General features: G+C 45.8%; 1 protein-coding gene and 1 long non-coding RNA gene across 2 annotated transcripts in view; one reads left to right on the forward strand and one right to left on the reverse strand.

Moving 5' to 3' along the window:
* The window catches only part of LOC141128682 (uncharacterized), an 85,300-nt gene extending 83,401 nt beyond the window's left edge, over positions 1–1,899 (reverse strand). The window contains exon 1 of the long non-coding RNA XR_012241720.1: positions 1,629–1,899. This is a non-coding gene — a long non-coding RNA (uncharacterized lncRNA). The remainder of the gene's footprint in view (positions 1–1,628) is intronic.
* Positions 1,792–16,681, forward strand: ZNHIT3 (zinc finger HIT-type containing 3). Its single transcript, XM_073616114.1, has 5 exons — positions 1,792–2,096; positions 4,032–4,063; positions 10,550–10,627; positions 11,714–11,776; positions 16,297–16,681. Exons 1-5 carry the CDS (start codon positions 1,807–1,809, stop codon positions 16,485–16,487), a joined length of 654 nt encoding a protein of 217 aa, XP_073472215.1. The 5' UTR covers positions 1,792–1,806; the 3' UTR covers positions 16,488–16,681.
* Positions 16,682–18,328: the final 1,647 nt, after the last annotated feature.

Below are 18,328 nucleotides of genomic sequence, written 5' to 3' on the forward strand. Positions count from 1 at the left end.
ACTGCAGACATACTACAGGAGGGGGACAGAGGCTGCGGACATGCTGCAGGAGGGGGACAGAGGCTGCGGACATGCTGCAGGAGGGGGACAGAGGCTGCGTACATGCTGCAGGAGGGGGACAGAGGCTGCGTACATGCTGCAGGAGGGGGACAGAGGCTGCGGACATGCTACAGGAGGGGGACAGAGGCTGCGGACATGCTACAGGAGGGGGACAGAGGTTGCGGACATACTACAGGAGGGGGACAGAGGTTGCGGACATACTACAGGAGGGGGACAGAGGCTGCGGACATACTACAGGAGGGGGACAGAGGTTGCGGACATACTACAGGAGGGGGACAGAGGCTGCGGACATACTACAGGAGGGGGACAGAGGTTGCGGACATACTACAGGAGGGGGACAGAGGTTGCGGACATACTACAGGAGGGGGACAGAGGTTGCGGACATACTACAGGAGGGGGACAGAGGTTGCGGACATACTGCAGGAGGTGGACAAAGACTGCGAACATACTGCAGGAGGGGGACAGAGGCTGCGGACATACTGCAGGAGGGGGACAGAGGCTGCGGACATACTACAGGAGGGGGACAGAGGCTGCGGACATACTACAGGAGGGGGACAGAGGCTGCGGACATACTACAGGAGGGGGACAGAGGCTGCGGACATACTACAGGAGGGGGACAGAGGCTGCGGACATACTACAGGAGGTGGACAAAGACTGCGGTCAGGACACATCCTCACAGCAGCCTCCTCCCCTGTCCACCATCATATTACTTCTCCAGTCCACATCAGATTCATCAGTGTGCTGTGTCCTTCTCCTGTACCCCTTTCACCTCTGCCTTGACCTGTGGAGAGGTGAAAGGGGTACAGGAGGAGGACAAAGCACACTGATGAATCTGATGTGGACTGGAGAAGTAAAATGATGGTGAATAGAGCACATCAGTCTCTGTCCCCTGCATATGCCATGCAGCCAGGGCCCAGGGACAGAGACTGATGTGCTCTATTCACCATCATATTACTTCTCCCAGCTCCAGTGAGTCCCAGTAATGTCCTCCTTTAGATCCCAATCCCATCCCCCCCACAGCTTTATTCTCCGTACCTCCTGTGTGTGCACTGTGCAGCCAGCCAAGTCATGCACTGCATGACAGGACAGAGTCGCCTCGTCGCCTGGGCCTGGCTCAGCTCAGCTGTCAGCTTGCCTTGCCGCCGCGCTCGATCGATCGATTTGAAAATGGCGCCGGTATTACGTTACTGCGCATGCGCCGCCCGGCCGAGCGCGTACGAGCTTTCCCGAGCCCGGCCGGCTTCGGAACGGCGCATGCGCAGTTGCGTGGCCGGCTCGCGGCCATCATTTTTACGGGCACCGGTGCCCATAACGGGCATTCACGGGCGCCCCGAAAAACGGGTTGTTTTTACGGGCTGCCCGTAAATCTACGGGCGGTTGGCAACACTGGGAGGGACTGGGTGGTCCACTGTGTCAAAGGCAGCAGAGAGATCCAGGAGAAGTAGTACAGAATAGTGTCCATTGGCTTTAGCCATTAATAGGTCATGGCTCCTTATGTTCCTTGTGACACGATAACAACATAGGATTTCAGCTCTTTCCAATTCCCTTCACCTCATAAAAGTACCTACTAGGCATGATTAAAAAAAAAACAAAAGCTGTGAAGCCACGTTCCGATACGCAGCTCATCTGTGGTGTGGCCACATTCCAGCGGGCGAACAAATCTCCAGCTCCTACGACCGTTCCAGGCAGTTACGGTATTCTATCGAGACATGCCCCCCATCTTATTGCGCCCGAACTGAAGGGCGCATGCGCCACGCATTCTCTACAGAACAACGTCGGTTCAGATGTACACCACCTCATATGCACCAGTTTAATGAGGTAATCCCGTTCACAGCGCCCTCTGCTGGTAGCAAAACGCATGCTTTCAGCCCCGCCTCATCACGGTGCCTGTGGATGAGACGTCACGACGCAGATTCGCGCCTGGGCCATGCGATTGGTACGAAGCCCAGGCGGCTGATCGGTGGGATGGAAGCCTCGTGTTGTGTGTGTAGGGCGGAGAGTGTGAAGTACCGCTGTCCCCGGTGCCGGGTCCGCTAGTAAGTTCTGAGTGTGCGGTGATTGGACGCTTACTACTCGACATACTTAAAGCAGGGGGTTGTCTTCAGTATTCATGGTGACTTCATGGCATGCTCTACTTCTCCTGGTATAATAGGTTCTGCTTTAGGGCCCATTCACACTAGGCACTGCATGTGAAGCTCACAGGAACATAGTGCGATTCACATGCAGCTCTGTGCAGTGCGACTTCAGCCCCATTCATTTTGAACGTGCGGCAAGTACCATGCAATCCAGTGTGGGCAAACGAAACACGTTTGGGGTGTCATTAACGTGAACTGACCTCCGCAGCGGATCGCAAGGGCATTGCAGGAACGTGGCTCTCCCACACTGCATTATAATGTAAATGGGCCCTAAAGCCCTGGTTCACAGTGTTGCGATTTTGTTTTTGCACTTCAGAACGCACGGAATAGCATATCAAGTGAAATATGGTTTTCTATGGAGGTGGTTCACGTCTATGCGTTTTAAACACAAAATTTCATAAAGGGTCCTGTGGGTGTTTGGTTTGGTGTGATTGTGAGCCCCATAGACTAAAATGGAAAACGCATAGGTGTTCAAATGTTACAATTCCAATGCGTTTTCTAAGACTATGTCCTGTATTTCTGGAGAGAGGGTTCAGATGATGTGTTCCATTCCTAGATGTTCCAAAGGGTTCATTCACTCTATAACTCAGTGGGGGGTGTTTTTTTTTTTTTTTTTTTTTTTTTTTTGTGGAGCGGCACTAGCACAACTGAACTAACCCCCCCTGCTGTCTGCCGGACAGTCCTGTCTGCCGGAGACGAACCGCAGAAGCTGCTCCAGGAGAGGCTACCGGAGCAGCTTTCCCCAAGCCCGCCAATGCTTGAAAATGGCCGCATTAGCTCCACACTCCATAACGACCTGGCTGCTGCTCTCACTGCCCACATCCAGGGTAAGGACTAAGGATGGGCTCAGGCGTGTTCGCAGCGCCACGTGCCCATCAGGAAGCTGACACTGTGCAATGCCAATCACAGGCAGTGAGACATTAACCGATCTGTGCAGCTGTGGATTGGGAAATGTCTTGCTGCCTGTAATTAGTGCTGCGCAGTGTCAGCTTCCTGGTGGGCACGTGGCGCTGCGAACACGCCTGAGCCCATCCTTAGTCCTTACCCTGGATGTGGGCAGTGAGAGCAGCAGCCAGGTCGTTATGGAGTGTGGAGCTAATGCGGCCATTTTCAAGCATTGGCGGGCTTGGGGAAAGCTGCTCCGGTAGCCTCTCCTGGAGCAGCTTCTGCGGTTCGTCTCCTCTCTGCTCCTATATTCATTCGCTGTTGCAACACACCTGGGTGGGCTCCGGATGCAATGCGCTGCGCCCTGAGTCCACCCTATTTTGAAACCTTTTAGAGCCTTTGGCTCTAATCAGGTGCTTCAAAATACACCCCCGCCTATCGCCCCAATTCATGCACCCGACATCCTGAAAGGGACCGGGCGATAGGGAGCAGCGACAGTGTTGGGGGGGCGGTGCCCTAGTGGTTGCCTACTCATCACTCATGCTTTCAAGGAGTTTTTGGACAGAGGGTATTGTCCCTCTAGTCTAGCCCAATGTTTCTCAACTCCAGTCCTCAAGTACCCCCAACAGGTCATGTTTTCAGGATTTTCCTCAGATGAAATTAAGATGTAAAGTGAGTAAAAGTCTACTTTAAGGAGGCTGCGCCAAACCTGAATGTTAATGCAGATCTCTGCAGGGATGGTATTTATTGTGCTTTACTTGTAAAAATAGTTTTATAGTGATGTCCAAAATGAGATTTTATTTTTTTTTCCTTTGCATTGTTTGCTTTTTATTTTTAAATTGCTGCATCATCACTCAAATTTTACAAACTTTGAATAAATGCTGTCCCTCCCTTATCTGTGTTTTTTTATTAACTTTTGTTTTTCTTTCTTTCTTTTTTTTGTATATATAGTTGTTCCTTAACTTGTTGCAAGACACATAAAGGTAATATTTGTTTTATGTTCTGTACGAGTTTAAAGTGGAGTTCCATCCATTTAATAGTCATCAGCTACAAAAAGTGTAGCTGCTGACTTTTAATAATTAGACACTTACCTGTCCCATGGTCCAGCAATGTGGGCACAGGATGCCCCCCTCCTCTCCGCAGTGCCGGTATTTTAACTGTGGGCCCCCGGCTGTGGTGGGCATGCGCTGTGAATGACCAGGCAATCTTTTGGGACCTGTGATGTGTCCCGGAAGATTGCAGGGAGGGGGGAGAGGTGAACTTCCTTCCGGCGCCAGAGAGGAAGTGGGAGCTGGGTGCCTCTGAATACAGGGTACCCCCCCATGTGGCATGTCAGGGGGTCAGCAACACTTAAAGTGGAAGTTCCATTTTTGGGTGGAACTCTGCTTTAAAAGCTGTCCTACTCTCATGTCTGTCTGAGAAAGAGATGGGCTGAACCAAAAAGAGATCTTCAGCAGAAATCAGTGGGTTTATTTGGGTCTGTTCACATGGAACTGGCACCAAAAGCATGCAAAAGGGGATCTTTGTATTTGTGGTGAGAGGGCCCCCTTCTATAGTAAGTATTCAGACATGCTAAATGAAGGAATGTATGTTGTATATGCCTGTCCCAAAAAAACAACAATGCTCTGCGCTTAGTACAGTATTCTAACGGTGTATGTGCGGCACATAAATAATTATATGACTAGTAGCAGCTGCTTAAATAATAGAACGTGTATATAGGCAATAATGAATCAATTAAATTAGATAAATATATAAATACACAATTATAAATATATAAAGTGTCTCTTTAGTATTGCAGCAGCGCTGTGCACCCCAATTGAACAGGGTCTCTTTCTTAATCTATTTCAGAAAGTTCAAACATGGATCTGATAGCCAGAGTCCCACCAATAAATAATCAAGATGTATTCTGTGAGGGTAGTAATCCTTTCACCAAGCGATACACCACGTGCTGGGGTCCCCAATGAAAACTCACTCGCCAGAAATCAGATCAATAAAAGCCTTGATTAATAGTAGTAAATCTGCATCAATATCCAAAGCGACCACCAGATGTCAGTATTCCCAGTAGTTCCAATAGGATATGTAGAAGAAACAAAAATGCTCACATAGCGTGATACTGCTAAACATCTTTATTTAAACCATCCAAACATCCCCTTAAAACCATGCGTACCAAAATTTAATAAACATTGAGCAAAGATAACAAAGTGCACTGTGCCTGATTGCGTCCTCCAGTCGTGAAAACTTGTCAGGAGCGCTCCCTGTGTGTAACCACAGTCACACGCTTCCTGGTTCCTCGGTTGGTGGAGCGCATGCGCCACTTCCAGTGCGACACGTCCCTAACGTTTCGTCACTTCCTGGACTTCTTCTGAGGGCGTGACACACAAGAAAGGAGGCCAGTATTTATATAAGTGGCAGGCGGAACAGCCAATCAGCAGAAGCAGATGCCCGGATGACTCGCACATCCCCGCCCCTAATGCTAAATACTGTCAGCAATGTGTGAAATAACATCATCCGGACATTCTGCTCCCACAGGTCAAATTAAGCATGACAATACCGGTTCTAGTGGAAGATGACCTAATGCATAAAAAACAAGTACCTTGAATACCTGCAATCATTCAGTGTATGTGGCGCGGACATTGATCCGCAGCGCTATCATTGAGCAAGCACACTTTCGGTATTCATTTAAACTGATTAAAATATTCACTCTCAAAATATAAAAGTTTTCAGTAAACAAGAATTGTCTAGCAATTTTACATCATACATTGCTTATCCTATGAATAAAGATAAAAACTGCATAGCGATTTCCTAGCATGTATTGAATAATCGCATACGCTAAATTGCACCTGATAAACATATGTTGGAATATTAAAAGAAATATATTGTCTAGCAATTTTACATCATACATTGTTTCATCAGTGACACATAGACATACCCTGGGGTATGGTTCCAGTTTCTTTTTATCACAGTGTAATGTTTTATTATAATGAAATTTTGACTCCAATATGATCACGTTTTATATATAGATGTTTTATATACATATATTTACATATGGATTGTCATATATTTTATATATGTACATATATACATTTTAGATATACAATTTTAATACATATTTATTTTAATATCTAAAATGGACTACTGATAAATAACACATGGGTCCACGAAGTGATTCTGTCTGGTTACAAGATCGAGTTCCAGTCTTGTCCCCAAGCAGATTTTTTCTGTCCAATCTGCGTCTGTCTCCGGACTGTTTGTTAGCCCTCTGGGGCGCGGTGCAAGGCCTATTGCTTCAAGGGGTGATTGTCCCAGTTCCGGTGTCGGAACGTTTCCAAGGTTTTCATTCAAAGCTGTTTATGATCCCCAAAAAGAGCGGACAGTACGTCCGATTCTAGACCTCAAGGCCCTGAACCGCTTTGTGGAAGTTAAGAATGGAGTCCATTCGCTCCGTGGTGGCATCTCTTCATCAGGGGGACTTCTTGCCTCCATCAACATCAAGGATGCCTAACTGCACATTCTGTTATGTGCACAACACCAGCGGTTCCTCCGCTTTGCTGTGGGAGAGGAGCATTATCAGTTTGTGGTGTTACCCTTTGGTCTCGCCTCCGCTCCTCGGGTCTTCACCAAGGTGTTGACCTCGGTTCTGGCGCTCCAGCTGGGAATTGTTCTGGGCTACCTGGACGACCTTCTGCTGCGAGCAGTGTCCCCAGCGACCCTGAGGGGCGACATGGAGAACGCTATTCAGACTCTGGCAGATTTTGGGTGGCTGATAAATTACCAAAAGTCTGCGCTGATTCCAGTTCAGAAATTGGTTTATCTGGGTCTGACTCTGGATTCCGCTCTGGCCAGAGTGTTCCTTCCACAGGACAAACTCCAGAAGTTACAGGCGGCAACCCACTTACTGCTGTCCAGCAGGTGGGTCTCCCTACGGACTTGCATGCCGGTGCTAGGCCAGACGGTGTCTACGGTCGAGGCGGTCCCGTGTGCTCAGTTCCATACGAGACCCCTGCAAAAGAAGATCTTGTTAAAATGGGTCAAATGTCCAGGGTCTCTGGACAGTTGGATTCGGCTGAGCCAAGGAACCCAAGGGTCCCTGATCTGGTGGCTTCTTTCACCAGCTCTTCCGCAGGGGAAATCCTTTCTACCTCTGTACTGGATGGTGGTCACCACCTATGACAGTCTGTCTGGGTGGGGAGGAGTCCTAGGTCTGAGCTCTGCCCAGGGATGCTGGAGGAATCCAGGCTACCTATCAAAATCTTGGGACTCCGGACGAGCAGACTCTGGATTATTGAACGGATCGACTTCAGGGGCTCCCGATACAGATCCAGTCGGACAATGCCACTGCGGTGGCCTATGTCAACTACCAAGGAGGAACAAGGAGTGTGTTAACGGGCCTGGAAGTAGCTGGCATTCTCCGGTGGGCAGAGCGGCCACATTCCGGGGGTGGACAACTGGCAGGTTGTCGACAAGTGTTGGACCAAGGGAAGTGGTCCCTTCATCAGGAGTTATTTCAACGGATATGTCTGTTGGGGCTGTCCAGAGGTAGATCTGATGGCAACCCCGGGTCAACAGGAAGGTGCAGAGGTGTGTGGCCATGTCTCAGGACCCTCTGGCGGACGCCTCAGACACTCTGGTGGCTCCGTGGGGCCCAGTATTGTCTGATCTACGCCTTTCCTCCTCTCAAGCTTCTGCCTCGGCTGTTATGCAGGATCGAGGCCGAAGGAATTCTGGTCATTCTAGTGGCCCCCGACTGGCCTCGTCGGTCCTGGTACGCTGACCTGGTGCGTCTGGTCTCAGTCACCCCCTGGCGGCTGCCTCTCCAAGGAGGATCTGCTATCCCAAGGGCTGATCTTCCACCCTGCTTTACCGTCACTGGCTTTAACGGCCTGGCTGTTGAAAGCCAGGTGTTGAAGGATAGAGGCTTACCTGCGTTGGTGATTCCGTCACTACTGAAAGCTAGGAAGTCTACTTCCAGGAAGGTATATCATCGGACGTTGGAAAGCGTACATTTCATGGTGTGAGTTAGTGGGGTTTCACCCACGTTTCTTTTCGGTGGGTCGGAGTTTGACTTTTCTTCAAAGGGGCGTTGAAAAGAATTTGGCTTTGAGTACTATCAAGGGCCAGGTGTCGGCTTTGGAGGTTTTCTTTCACGCCCCCTGGCTTTGCATTCCCTGGTGCGTACCTTCATTCAGGGGGTGCAACATGTGGTTCCACCGGTGCAATCTCCCTTGCCACCGTGGGACTTGAATCTGGTGCTTTCGGCTCTACAGAAGCCTCAGTTTTAAAAATATTCGAGAAATTCCCCTGCTCACTCAGCCACCAAGAAGGCCACCTTCTGTGACAATCACTTCTGCTCGCAGGGTGTCGGAATTGACAGCGCTATCCTGTCGCACTCCCTACCTGGTGATTCATAAGGACAAGGTGGTTCTTCGTCCTTGTCCTTCGGTCCTTCCAAAAGTTGTTTCTGATTTCCATTTAAATGAAGACATTGTGTTGCCTTTCCTGTGTCCCAGGAACATCCGAGGGAGTTTGCCTTACACACCTTGGATGTGGTTCGGGCGATCATTGTATATTTGGCAGCCACTGAGTCCTTTCGGAGGTCAGACTCCCTGTTCGTGATCGCAGACAGGCCAAAGAAGGGGCTGTCTGCTTCCTCAGTGACCATTTCTAGATGGATCAGACAGACAGTGACTCAGGCCTATTCTGTCAGGGGTCAGGTTCCTCCCTTCCAGTTGAAGGCACACTCTACTCGGGCGCTGAGTGCCTCCTGGGCCTTCCATCATCAGGCGTCAGTGACGCAAGTGTGCAGGGCGGCTACCTGGTCATCGGTGCACACTTTCACAAAATTTTACAAAGTGGATGTGCTTTCATCTGCGGATGCCTCTTTTGGCCGCAAGGTTCTACAGGCTGAGGTCTAGAGGGTTTTTCTCTCATGAATTGGTTTTCTTGCTGTTCAGGTTGGGCTCCAGTCATTCTCTCCAGGTTGTCTGGTTGGCCTGTTGTTGTTTTTTTTTTTTTTTTTTTTTTTTTTTTTTGTTTTTTTGGTTTTTTTTTTGGCTGCCCTACCCCTCATGTTTGGCACTGCTTTGGGACATCAGCCCTATGGTTCTGAATAAGCAAGCGCTGTGTCTGTCAATGAACGAATGAGAAAATAGGATTTTTGACTTACCGTAAAATCCGTTTCATTGACAGACACAGCACCCACCCCTCTATGGAGTTTTTAATGCTTCTGACACTGCTTGTGACAAAACTCAAGGCCTATAGCAGAGAGGGGGGTGTATATCGCCTAGGACTGCCCATTGGCGTAGCCAAGTCTTTTTTCTGCCTAGTGTCCTACTCCTTTAGGGAGCAATATAACCCTATGGTTCTGAATAAGGAAGCGCTGTCTGTCAATGAACTCGGAGAAATGGATTTTACGTTAAGTCAAAAATCCTATTTTTTTTTTTTAATATAGCACAGGGACACATAAGGTTATTTAAGAGAGGGGATAGCATGAGTATACTATAGTGGCTTAACAGCCACTTTCAAATCTACCAGGTGGATGTTTAAGGCTGTCTGTCAAGCCTTGCTTGACCAGATTGTTATGTGGGCTGTTTAGTGTAATGATTCAGTTAGACTGCTTTTGGATAGCCAATGGTTAAAGATGAATGATTCTGTGTGCCATTTTGCCCCCCCCCCCCTTTTGCTAGAAAAATTATGCTAGCTCTGAGTGGTAGGAGAATATCCCTGCAGCATTCTGTTTTTTTCTGTGTCCAAGCACCTGAAGGTTGCTGCATATAACCCATGGTAAAGACTAATTATCTTGTGTACTGTACTCCAAGAAAGGGCTTTTACTCATAAATCAGACATTCTATTTTCCTCTGCCTGTGTGTGAAGTTGCATTAAAAGTGAATTTTCTTCACTGTGTAGCCAAAAACAGTACCGAAGAAAATGCAATGTGCTAATTAAACTCAGCTGCAGACCACTGATCTACCCGTGTAAAGCAAACCTGTGCAGTAAAAAGCATCACTTGCATTTAAATCCACCCCTTCTTTCAGACATTATGGTGGGTGACATCCAACTATCCATGTCTGAGACTTCCGTGTACATTGTTATGGATCCTTTCAGGAAGATCTTCCATTTAGAAGATCTGAATTGACTCCAGATTGCTTGTAACATTAGGCTTACCAGCCAGGCTGGCCACTCTGCAAGTGAACCTGGTTTATACAGAAAAGAAGGGGGCTGCTAAGCAGTAACATGGCTCTAATGTAGCCAGATTTGCTAGCTTCCTAGTAAGCATTCAAGATTTACCTTGATGACCACCCTGGGGATGAAATTTTTAATGCAGTTTCTTGCTGTAGATGTAATTAAACATCTTCATCGATGTGTGCACAGCTTCGTAGTTTGACTTTTGTTGAATCTTGGAGTAAGTTTGACAGGTGCAATTGCAAATGTATAGCTTCATGTCCTCCTAAGTATGTATATTTGTTTTGTAGAGACATGTGTTCCAAAAGAAACCACAGCATCTACAGAAGCTTCATTTTTGGCAAGAGGTGAACCACATCGGAACAAAGGTGATCATGTTGTAAAATTGTTTTTGTTTACAAAACAGTAGAAATGAAGTACCAGGAGCAAAGTCAAGTTGTGGGTGCACAGTATTTTTTTGGGTCCATCCAAAAAGTGGTGTTTCATTATAGGTAGAGTCTGAGTAAGTCTGGGTCTCCTGGTGGCTTTCTTATATCCTGGTAAGATCTCCCTGGCATGTATTCTGGCGCTATTCCCACCATTTTTTTTTCTTATATATGTTTTAGTAAGGTTAATGTAGAAAATACAGACTGCAAAATTTGGTATTCAAAGCAAAAGCTATAGTGAGAGAACATATAAAGATAGATGTAATTTTAAAGCTGATCTGTGGGCTCTACCAGGTATTGGCACAATATATGGATTATTGAGCCTATTGATGAACAACCTCTGAAGCAGGTAAGAGACGCAAAGGGAAGAAAGTTATAGATTTATTTATTTTCCTCTTGGATCAGCTATATTCTATTAGCTAGCAGGGAGGTCCTTGTATAAACTAGAGACTGGTTTAGCTAAGGAGTCACTGCACGTCAGTAGTTCTAGGTTGCTAGGTTCAAGGTCCAGAGGCTCCCTGTGTAGAGCTAGTACAGCTTCAGCATCAGATCAATGTTGCAGCCATCTAGGCGCGTATGTGTTTGTTTTTTTACAATCCCATACTTCTCTTTTAATGTTTCCAAACCTTCCCCAGATTCATAAAGTAAAGAGTTAAGTGAGCTTTTCCTGTGTAAAGAAGGAAATTGGTTGTGCCAAATTCAGCAATATTGTGTATGACCTTGACTAACCATGATAGGTAGGATGTACATGAATCATTATGTGATGAACATTAATTTAAAAGAGAAGTTGAGTGTTTTTTTTTCTCTTTTCGAACCATACTTTCCTAGGTGGAAGCAGCATTGCAGCGGCTGAACGAACTGCTCTCCTGTGATCCGTAGAAGTACAGCCAAACGAGCTTTGGCTGTACTTCTCTTTTAAGTGTGTTTATTGTGTATGTTGAAAATTTGAATGAATCCCAAATGTTAACAACACTCTTGTATTCTTCTGCAGAGGTGATAGTTTTTTTTTTTTTTTATCTGTTCTTCCAGCTGATGATTTAACTGAAGATGATGAATCTGATCAAGTCTCCCTACAAAAGCTGAAAATGTTGGGTAATACTTATTGGTTTATTATATATTCTTATTATTCAGATCTACCAGTAGTAGCAAAATTAGTAAAGGTTGGTTGCTTGTTTTTTTTTTTTTTCACCTCCCCCTTTTTGTGGCAATTGTCAATCTACATAGATAAGCTGAAAATACTGGAGCAAAACCATTACCCAGAGCAAGCAGGTTCTCCGTGGTTAAGAAAAACAAGAAAAATGATTACCTGCTGTAGACCACATTCCTAATCCTTGCTTTTTTTTTTTTTTTTCATAAATGTACTACATAAAGAGAGTGGACAATACAGCTCTTAGGTTAAAGCAGATTTAAATTCAAAAACAAAAATATAATATATTGTAGCTTAACCGTCAGTGAAGCTGAATTAGATGAGATGCATTGTTTGTTTTTTTGGTCTTTTAGGCCTATTCGATTATTTTTACCTGGTAATCCTACAAAACCACATCCCCTGTTCCTGGGTCGCTATGCAAATTTTTCCACTATATTTACGGTGGGTGCCATGGTTGCCAACCCAGGATGGACTCTAACCACGTTTTTTTTTAATTTTCACATACATTCTAAAACATGTATTTTGCTGGAAAAATATCTAAAGGCCCCTGACAATTACATATTTTTTGCAAATAATCAAATCCAGTATGCTCTATGGTGATAATAGGCTGCTAGCAAATCGATGGGCTGATATACAAATCCTTTGGAGTGTAATACAAATTAATATTTGTAGGGCCAAAAAAAGAAATTAAAGCCTGAATATGAAAGCATTCAATAAAGTTGAACCTCACATGTAAATCATAAAAAAAGTGTCAGCGTAAGTATCAAAATCCAAATGTGAAAATAATTAAAAAAAAAAGTGTTAATCTTTCCAAATAAAGTTCATTAGAATGTGCCATAAAACCTAACCGATCCTCCACCATCTGATCTTAATTGGTTGCAAATCTTAGTGTATTTGCACTGCAACCTGTAGGAATGGACAATCACCAGATACTGATACTACACTGAATGTAGCTAATATGGCTTAATCATTTGACACTTCGACACCAGCATTCAACTTCCTCCCCTACCCAACACATCAGGTCTAACACCACATTCAATACTCTCCTTCTGTCCAGTTACCACTGATGAAGTTGATAAACTCCTCTCCATGGCCCACCTCACCACCTGTCCCCTGGACCCTGTACCCTCACAATTGCTGCGACCACCTTCCCGCTCTATCCTAAACTCCCTAACCCACATCGTCAACCTCTCCCTCTCCTCCGGCACCTTTCCTTGCCCGCTCAAACATGCACTGGTTACCCCCATACTTAAAAAAACCTTCACTAGACTCCACCTGTTTGAATAAGTTAAGACCCATCTCCCTGCTCCCATTTGCCTCCAAGCTCATCGAACGCCTTGTCCATGAACGAATGAGTCGCTACCTTACGGACAATAACCTTCTCCACTGCCTACAGTCCGGCTTCCGTCCACAAAATTCCACTGAACCTGCCCTACTAAAACTCACCAATGACCTATTGGCTGCTAAAACCAATGGCCATTACTCCATACTCATACTCTTAAGCCTCGTACACATGATCAGATTGTTGGCAGGGGATTGTCTGTTGTCCTAAAATCTGACTGTTAGTACGCTCCTTCTGACAGTTGTCCAACTTTCGGCCAACAAATGTTGGATGGCAGGCTAGTAAATTTTCAGCGGACAACAGTTTGTTGTCAGTACACAAGTCCGTCACGCAAAAGTTGAAAGTACAAACATGCATGCTCGGAATCGGTGCTCACCAAACACGAAATTAGCAGAAGGTACCCAAAGGGTGGCGCTCAAGAGCTGAAATTCCTCGTAGTACGTCACTACGTTCGTGTTTGTTGGCCAACAATTGTGTACCGTTAGTATGCAAGACAAGTTCCTGGCACATGCCATTTGGACAAAAATCATGCGCATGGTTGGCCAACAATCGTATCGTGTACGAGGCTTTAGACCTCTCTGCTGCCTTCGACACAGTTGACCACCTGCTCCTCCTCAGCAAACTACACTCCCTTGGCCTCCGTGATTCTGCTTTATCCTGGTTCTCCTCCTACCTATCTCAGCGCACTATCAGTGTCACTTAAAACTCCATCTCCTCCGCTCCTCTTTCTCTTTTTGTTGGGGTACCCCAAGGCTCCGTCCTTGGGCCCCTCCTATTCTCAATCTATATCTCTTTCCGGGGCCAGTTGATAACCTCTCATGGCTTCCAATACCACCTCTATGCCGACAACACCCAGATCTATCTCTCCACTCCTCAACTCACCCCCTCGATCTCCTCACGGATCTCAAACTTACTGAATGACATATCGGTATGGATGTCACACTACTTTCTCAAACTCAATCTTTCTAAAACTGAGCTTGTTATATTTTCTCCTTCCTGGTCCCTCCACACATGCCAGGGTGCTGGGTGTAGTCCTTGACTCTGACCTCTCCTTCAGCCCCCACATCCAATCGGTGGCTAAATCACCTTAACCTCCGCAACATCTCCAGAATTCGACCCTTCCTGACTGACACCACAAAGCAACTTATTCACTCCTTGATTTCCCGCCTTGACTACTGCAACTCTCTCCTTTTAATGGCCTACCTTTACACAGGCTATCCCCCCCCCCCCCCTTCAGTCTATTATGAATGCTGCTGCTAGACTAAAACACCTCACTAACCGATCCGTGACTGCTGCTCCTCTCTGCCAATCCCTTCACTGGCTTCCCCTACCCCACCGTATAAAATTCAAATTGCTAACCACAACATACAAGGCCATCCACAACATCGCCCCCATCTACATCACCAACCTCCTCTGCAGATATTGCCCAAATCGTCCCCTCCACACCTCCCAGGACCTCCTGCTCTCTAGCTCTCTTGTTGCCTCCTCCCATGCTCGCCTTCAGGACTTCTTTAGAGCTTCTCCCTGCCCCGGTATGTCTGATCAGCCCCTAACCTGTCCACCTTTTAGGAGATCCCTGAAAGCTCACTTATTCAGGTAAGCCTATCCCACACCCACCTAACAACTGTCCCCGAGCCACCTTCATCAAATCATTCCCCGCATACATTACCCTTTGTACCACCACCCCCTCCCTTTTAGAATGTAAGCTTTACGAGCAGGGCCCTATTGTCCCTTCGGTTTTGTGCTGTACTGTAATTGTGCTGCCCCCCCTCTACATTGGAATGCGCTGAGTAAACTGTTGGCGCTATATAAATAGTGTATAATAATTTGATGACCGTACTATAGCCAAAAGATGGCTACAGCGTGGTCGTCCAGCTCTGGGAGGGTGTCCATTGACAGCCCCCAGAACCCCACTCCTGTGGCACGTATCGGGTGCGCTATGTGACTGCTGTGTCCTTTGGACACAGGTGATCACAGATCGAGGTAAAGAGCCAATCACAGCGGCCCTTTACCATGTAATCAGCTGATTACAAGTAAACAGACTTGTTGGTCATCGGCAGTCCTTTCTCTGTCTCTGGGAGGAAAGGAGAGCTGTTAACCGTCAAGAATGTCAGCACATCTTTTACACTGATTATCAGTGCATTTAGTGAGGAAGAAAATTGCTTTTTTACAAAATTTTATAACAGAAACTAAGAGCGGCGCTGTTCTTGCTTCTCACAGGCTCAGAGACAGCAGAGTGAGCTACTAGCTCTTGCTGTCAATCAAATCCTGGGAGCAGGGGGTGGGGCCGAGCACTGTGTGTCAATGGATGCACACAGCCTGGCTCAGGAGCGAGCCCACAGTTGTGCCACCATAGCAAGCAGCTTCCAATGATGGCACACAGAGATGGAGGAGGAGCCAAGAGCTTGTCAGGGACCCCAAAAGAGGAGGTTCCGGTCTGCTCTGTGCAATACCGCAGAGTAGGTAAGTATAACTTGTTTATTTTTATAACAAAAAAACCTTTTACAACCGCTTTAATGCTGGAGAGATAAGGTGTGTGTTCCTGCACATGAGTATATGTAAATATGTGGAAACAACTCCATGATTGATCCCTTTTCTACACGGAGAAGGGAATGGTTCTTTCACTGTAAATGGGCCATATTGTGATTTTTCTGTAGCAACTTGATCAACATTACAATGAGGAGTTGGGATGTGATCTGAAAGAGCATGCTCAAATCTGTCGTTTGGGAAGGGTTACAGTTAGGTTTTTATTTCTAGGTTCCCATTGGGAAGAATTTCCTTCACTTTATCTTTCACTGAACTCCCTGAATGGGTAGACCGCAATAAAAATAAACGTCACTTTCCAACCTTTCCCCTACTCTACTGAAATAGAGGTTTTATTTCTGTCTGTGCCTTGTAAAGATTTCCTCTGACTTTGTCCTAGGGATCACACAAATGGGGACATATCCCCATTTGGGACACAAATGGCCGTAAAAAAACTCTCAAAAGTTCTTCTAAAACTAGAGCAAAACATTTGGAGTTCAGCTTTAATGGCAGTCGGTGAATTCAGTGTTTTATACTTGTTACCTCTCCCAATTCATTCCTACAACTATTAAGTGGCTTTTTGTTTTCCATCTTTTACAGACGAGTCAGATGAGTTGAAGCATTTATTACGCAATCCACATCTCCAACGACTAGTAGTAGCACTTGACCAGGCTGAGAACAAAGATCAGGAATTGAAAAAATATATGCAAGAACCATTGTTTGTAGAATTTGCAGACCAATGTCTTTTCATTGTAGACACAGAGGAGAAAGAAAATATTTTTCAGGACTGATGGCAGTATGTGTATAAAATAAAGTGTATCTCAACTGTCCTGTAACTGTTATACTGCTGTATACTGTGGTATTGTAAGGGCTGAAGACAACATATTGGAGCCCTGTTTAGGTCCTACTTTATTTTCCTGATTTAACAGGGTTGAGTTCTTGCTAATACTGTTCTCGTGTGAGAAAAAGTAAACATTTTCTTAAACCCAACAATACAGTTCTCTAACACCTTCTACTTGTAGGCGCTAGATGCTGCTGATGGCCTGTGAAGAAGTTCTAAAATTAGCAAGTACTCCTATGTCAATGCAGACCGACAGATCTATGTAAATAATTCACTGTGTTGCTGTCAGTATTGCAGACAGGAACACTGTTACAGTTTTGAAAATTCAGGCACTCAGTTTTGATGGCTTAGGCTTTGTTTAGACTTGTGGTTGGAAGGTGGTACAAATGCCCAATTGAACCGCAGGCAGCAGACGGAGGTGTTTACATGCCACGGACTTGATGCTTTCTTTTGCAAAGTTGACCCGACTTGTAGTGCTTGGTGCACGCCAAACGCTACACATTGAAATCAGTGGGGGAGCATTGCAAATGGCCTGCAACTGCGTGGAATGCATGAGATTGTGGCATGTGTGGCAAAAATGGGGTTAAAAGAGGTGGTAAGGTGGCATTGCTTCCTTAATACCTGCCAGTAGTCGCTGGAGCATGATCCAATCACGGATCGGGCTTTAGAGACCAGAGAGATTTAGACGCATGTCTAAATCTACCTTTTAGTGTTTTCTTTTGTAATTTGCCTAGGTAAATGAATAAAATCTGAGTAAGATCTGTTTAACCACTTAAGGACTAGCCTCGTTTTGGATTTTAGGTGTTTACATGTTTAAAACAGGTTTTTCAGCTAGAAAATTACTTAGAACCCCCAAACATTATATATGGTTTTTCTTCTAACACCCTAGAGAATACAATGGCGCACTTTTTTTGGAAAAAATTCACTTTTTTGAATAAAAAAATAAAACAACAGTAAAGTTATCCCAATTTTTTTTTTATATTGTGAAATATAATGTTACGCCAAGTAAATTGATACCCAACATGTCATGCTTGAAAATTGCGCCCGCTCGTGGAATGGCGTCAAACTTTTACCCTCAAAAATCTCCATAGGCGACGTTTAAAAAATTCTACAGGTTGCATATTTTGCGCTACAGAGGAGGTCTAGGGCTAGAATTATTGCTCTCACTCTACCGGTCGCTGTGACACCTCACATGTGTGGTTTGACCACCGGGCGCTACTCGCGTATGCGTTTGCATCTGCGCGCGAGCTCGTCGGGACAGGGGGGTTTTAAAAAATTTTTTTTATTATTATTTATTTTAAAATATTTTATTTATTTTTACACTGTTTAAAAAAAAAAAAAAATTGTGTCACTTTTATTCCTATTACAAGGAATGTAAACATCCCTTGTAATAGAAAAAAGCATGGCAGGACCTCTTAAATATGAGATCTGGGGTCAAAAAGACCTCAGATCTCATATTTACACTAAAATAAAAAAAAGTCATTTAGAAAAATTACATTTGAAAAAATATGCCTTTAAGAGGCGTGGATGGAAGTGACGTTTTGACGTCGCTTCCGCCCAGCAGTGTCATGGAGACGAGTGAGCGCCATCTTGGCCTCACTCGTCTCCAGACACACCACGCAGAAGGACGCGATCGCCTCCGCCGCTTACCGGAGCCGTCGGGAGGGGGGGGGCCCTCTCCCGCCACCGATAAAAGTGATCTCGTGGCGAATCCGCCGCAGGGACCACTTTTATCTGAAAGCCGGCCGCCGCACGAAAACGGGGATACCGGGGTTATGGCAGCTAGCTGCT

This window comes from Aquarana catesbeiana, linkage group LG02 (assembly GCF_042186555.1).
Source record: "Aquarana catesbeiana isolate 2022-GZ linkage group LG02, ASM4218655v1, whole genome shotgun sequence".
Taxonomy (NCBI): Eukaryota; Metazoa; Chordata; class Amphibia; order Anura; family Ranidae; genus Aquarana; species Aquarana catesbeiana.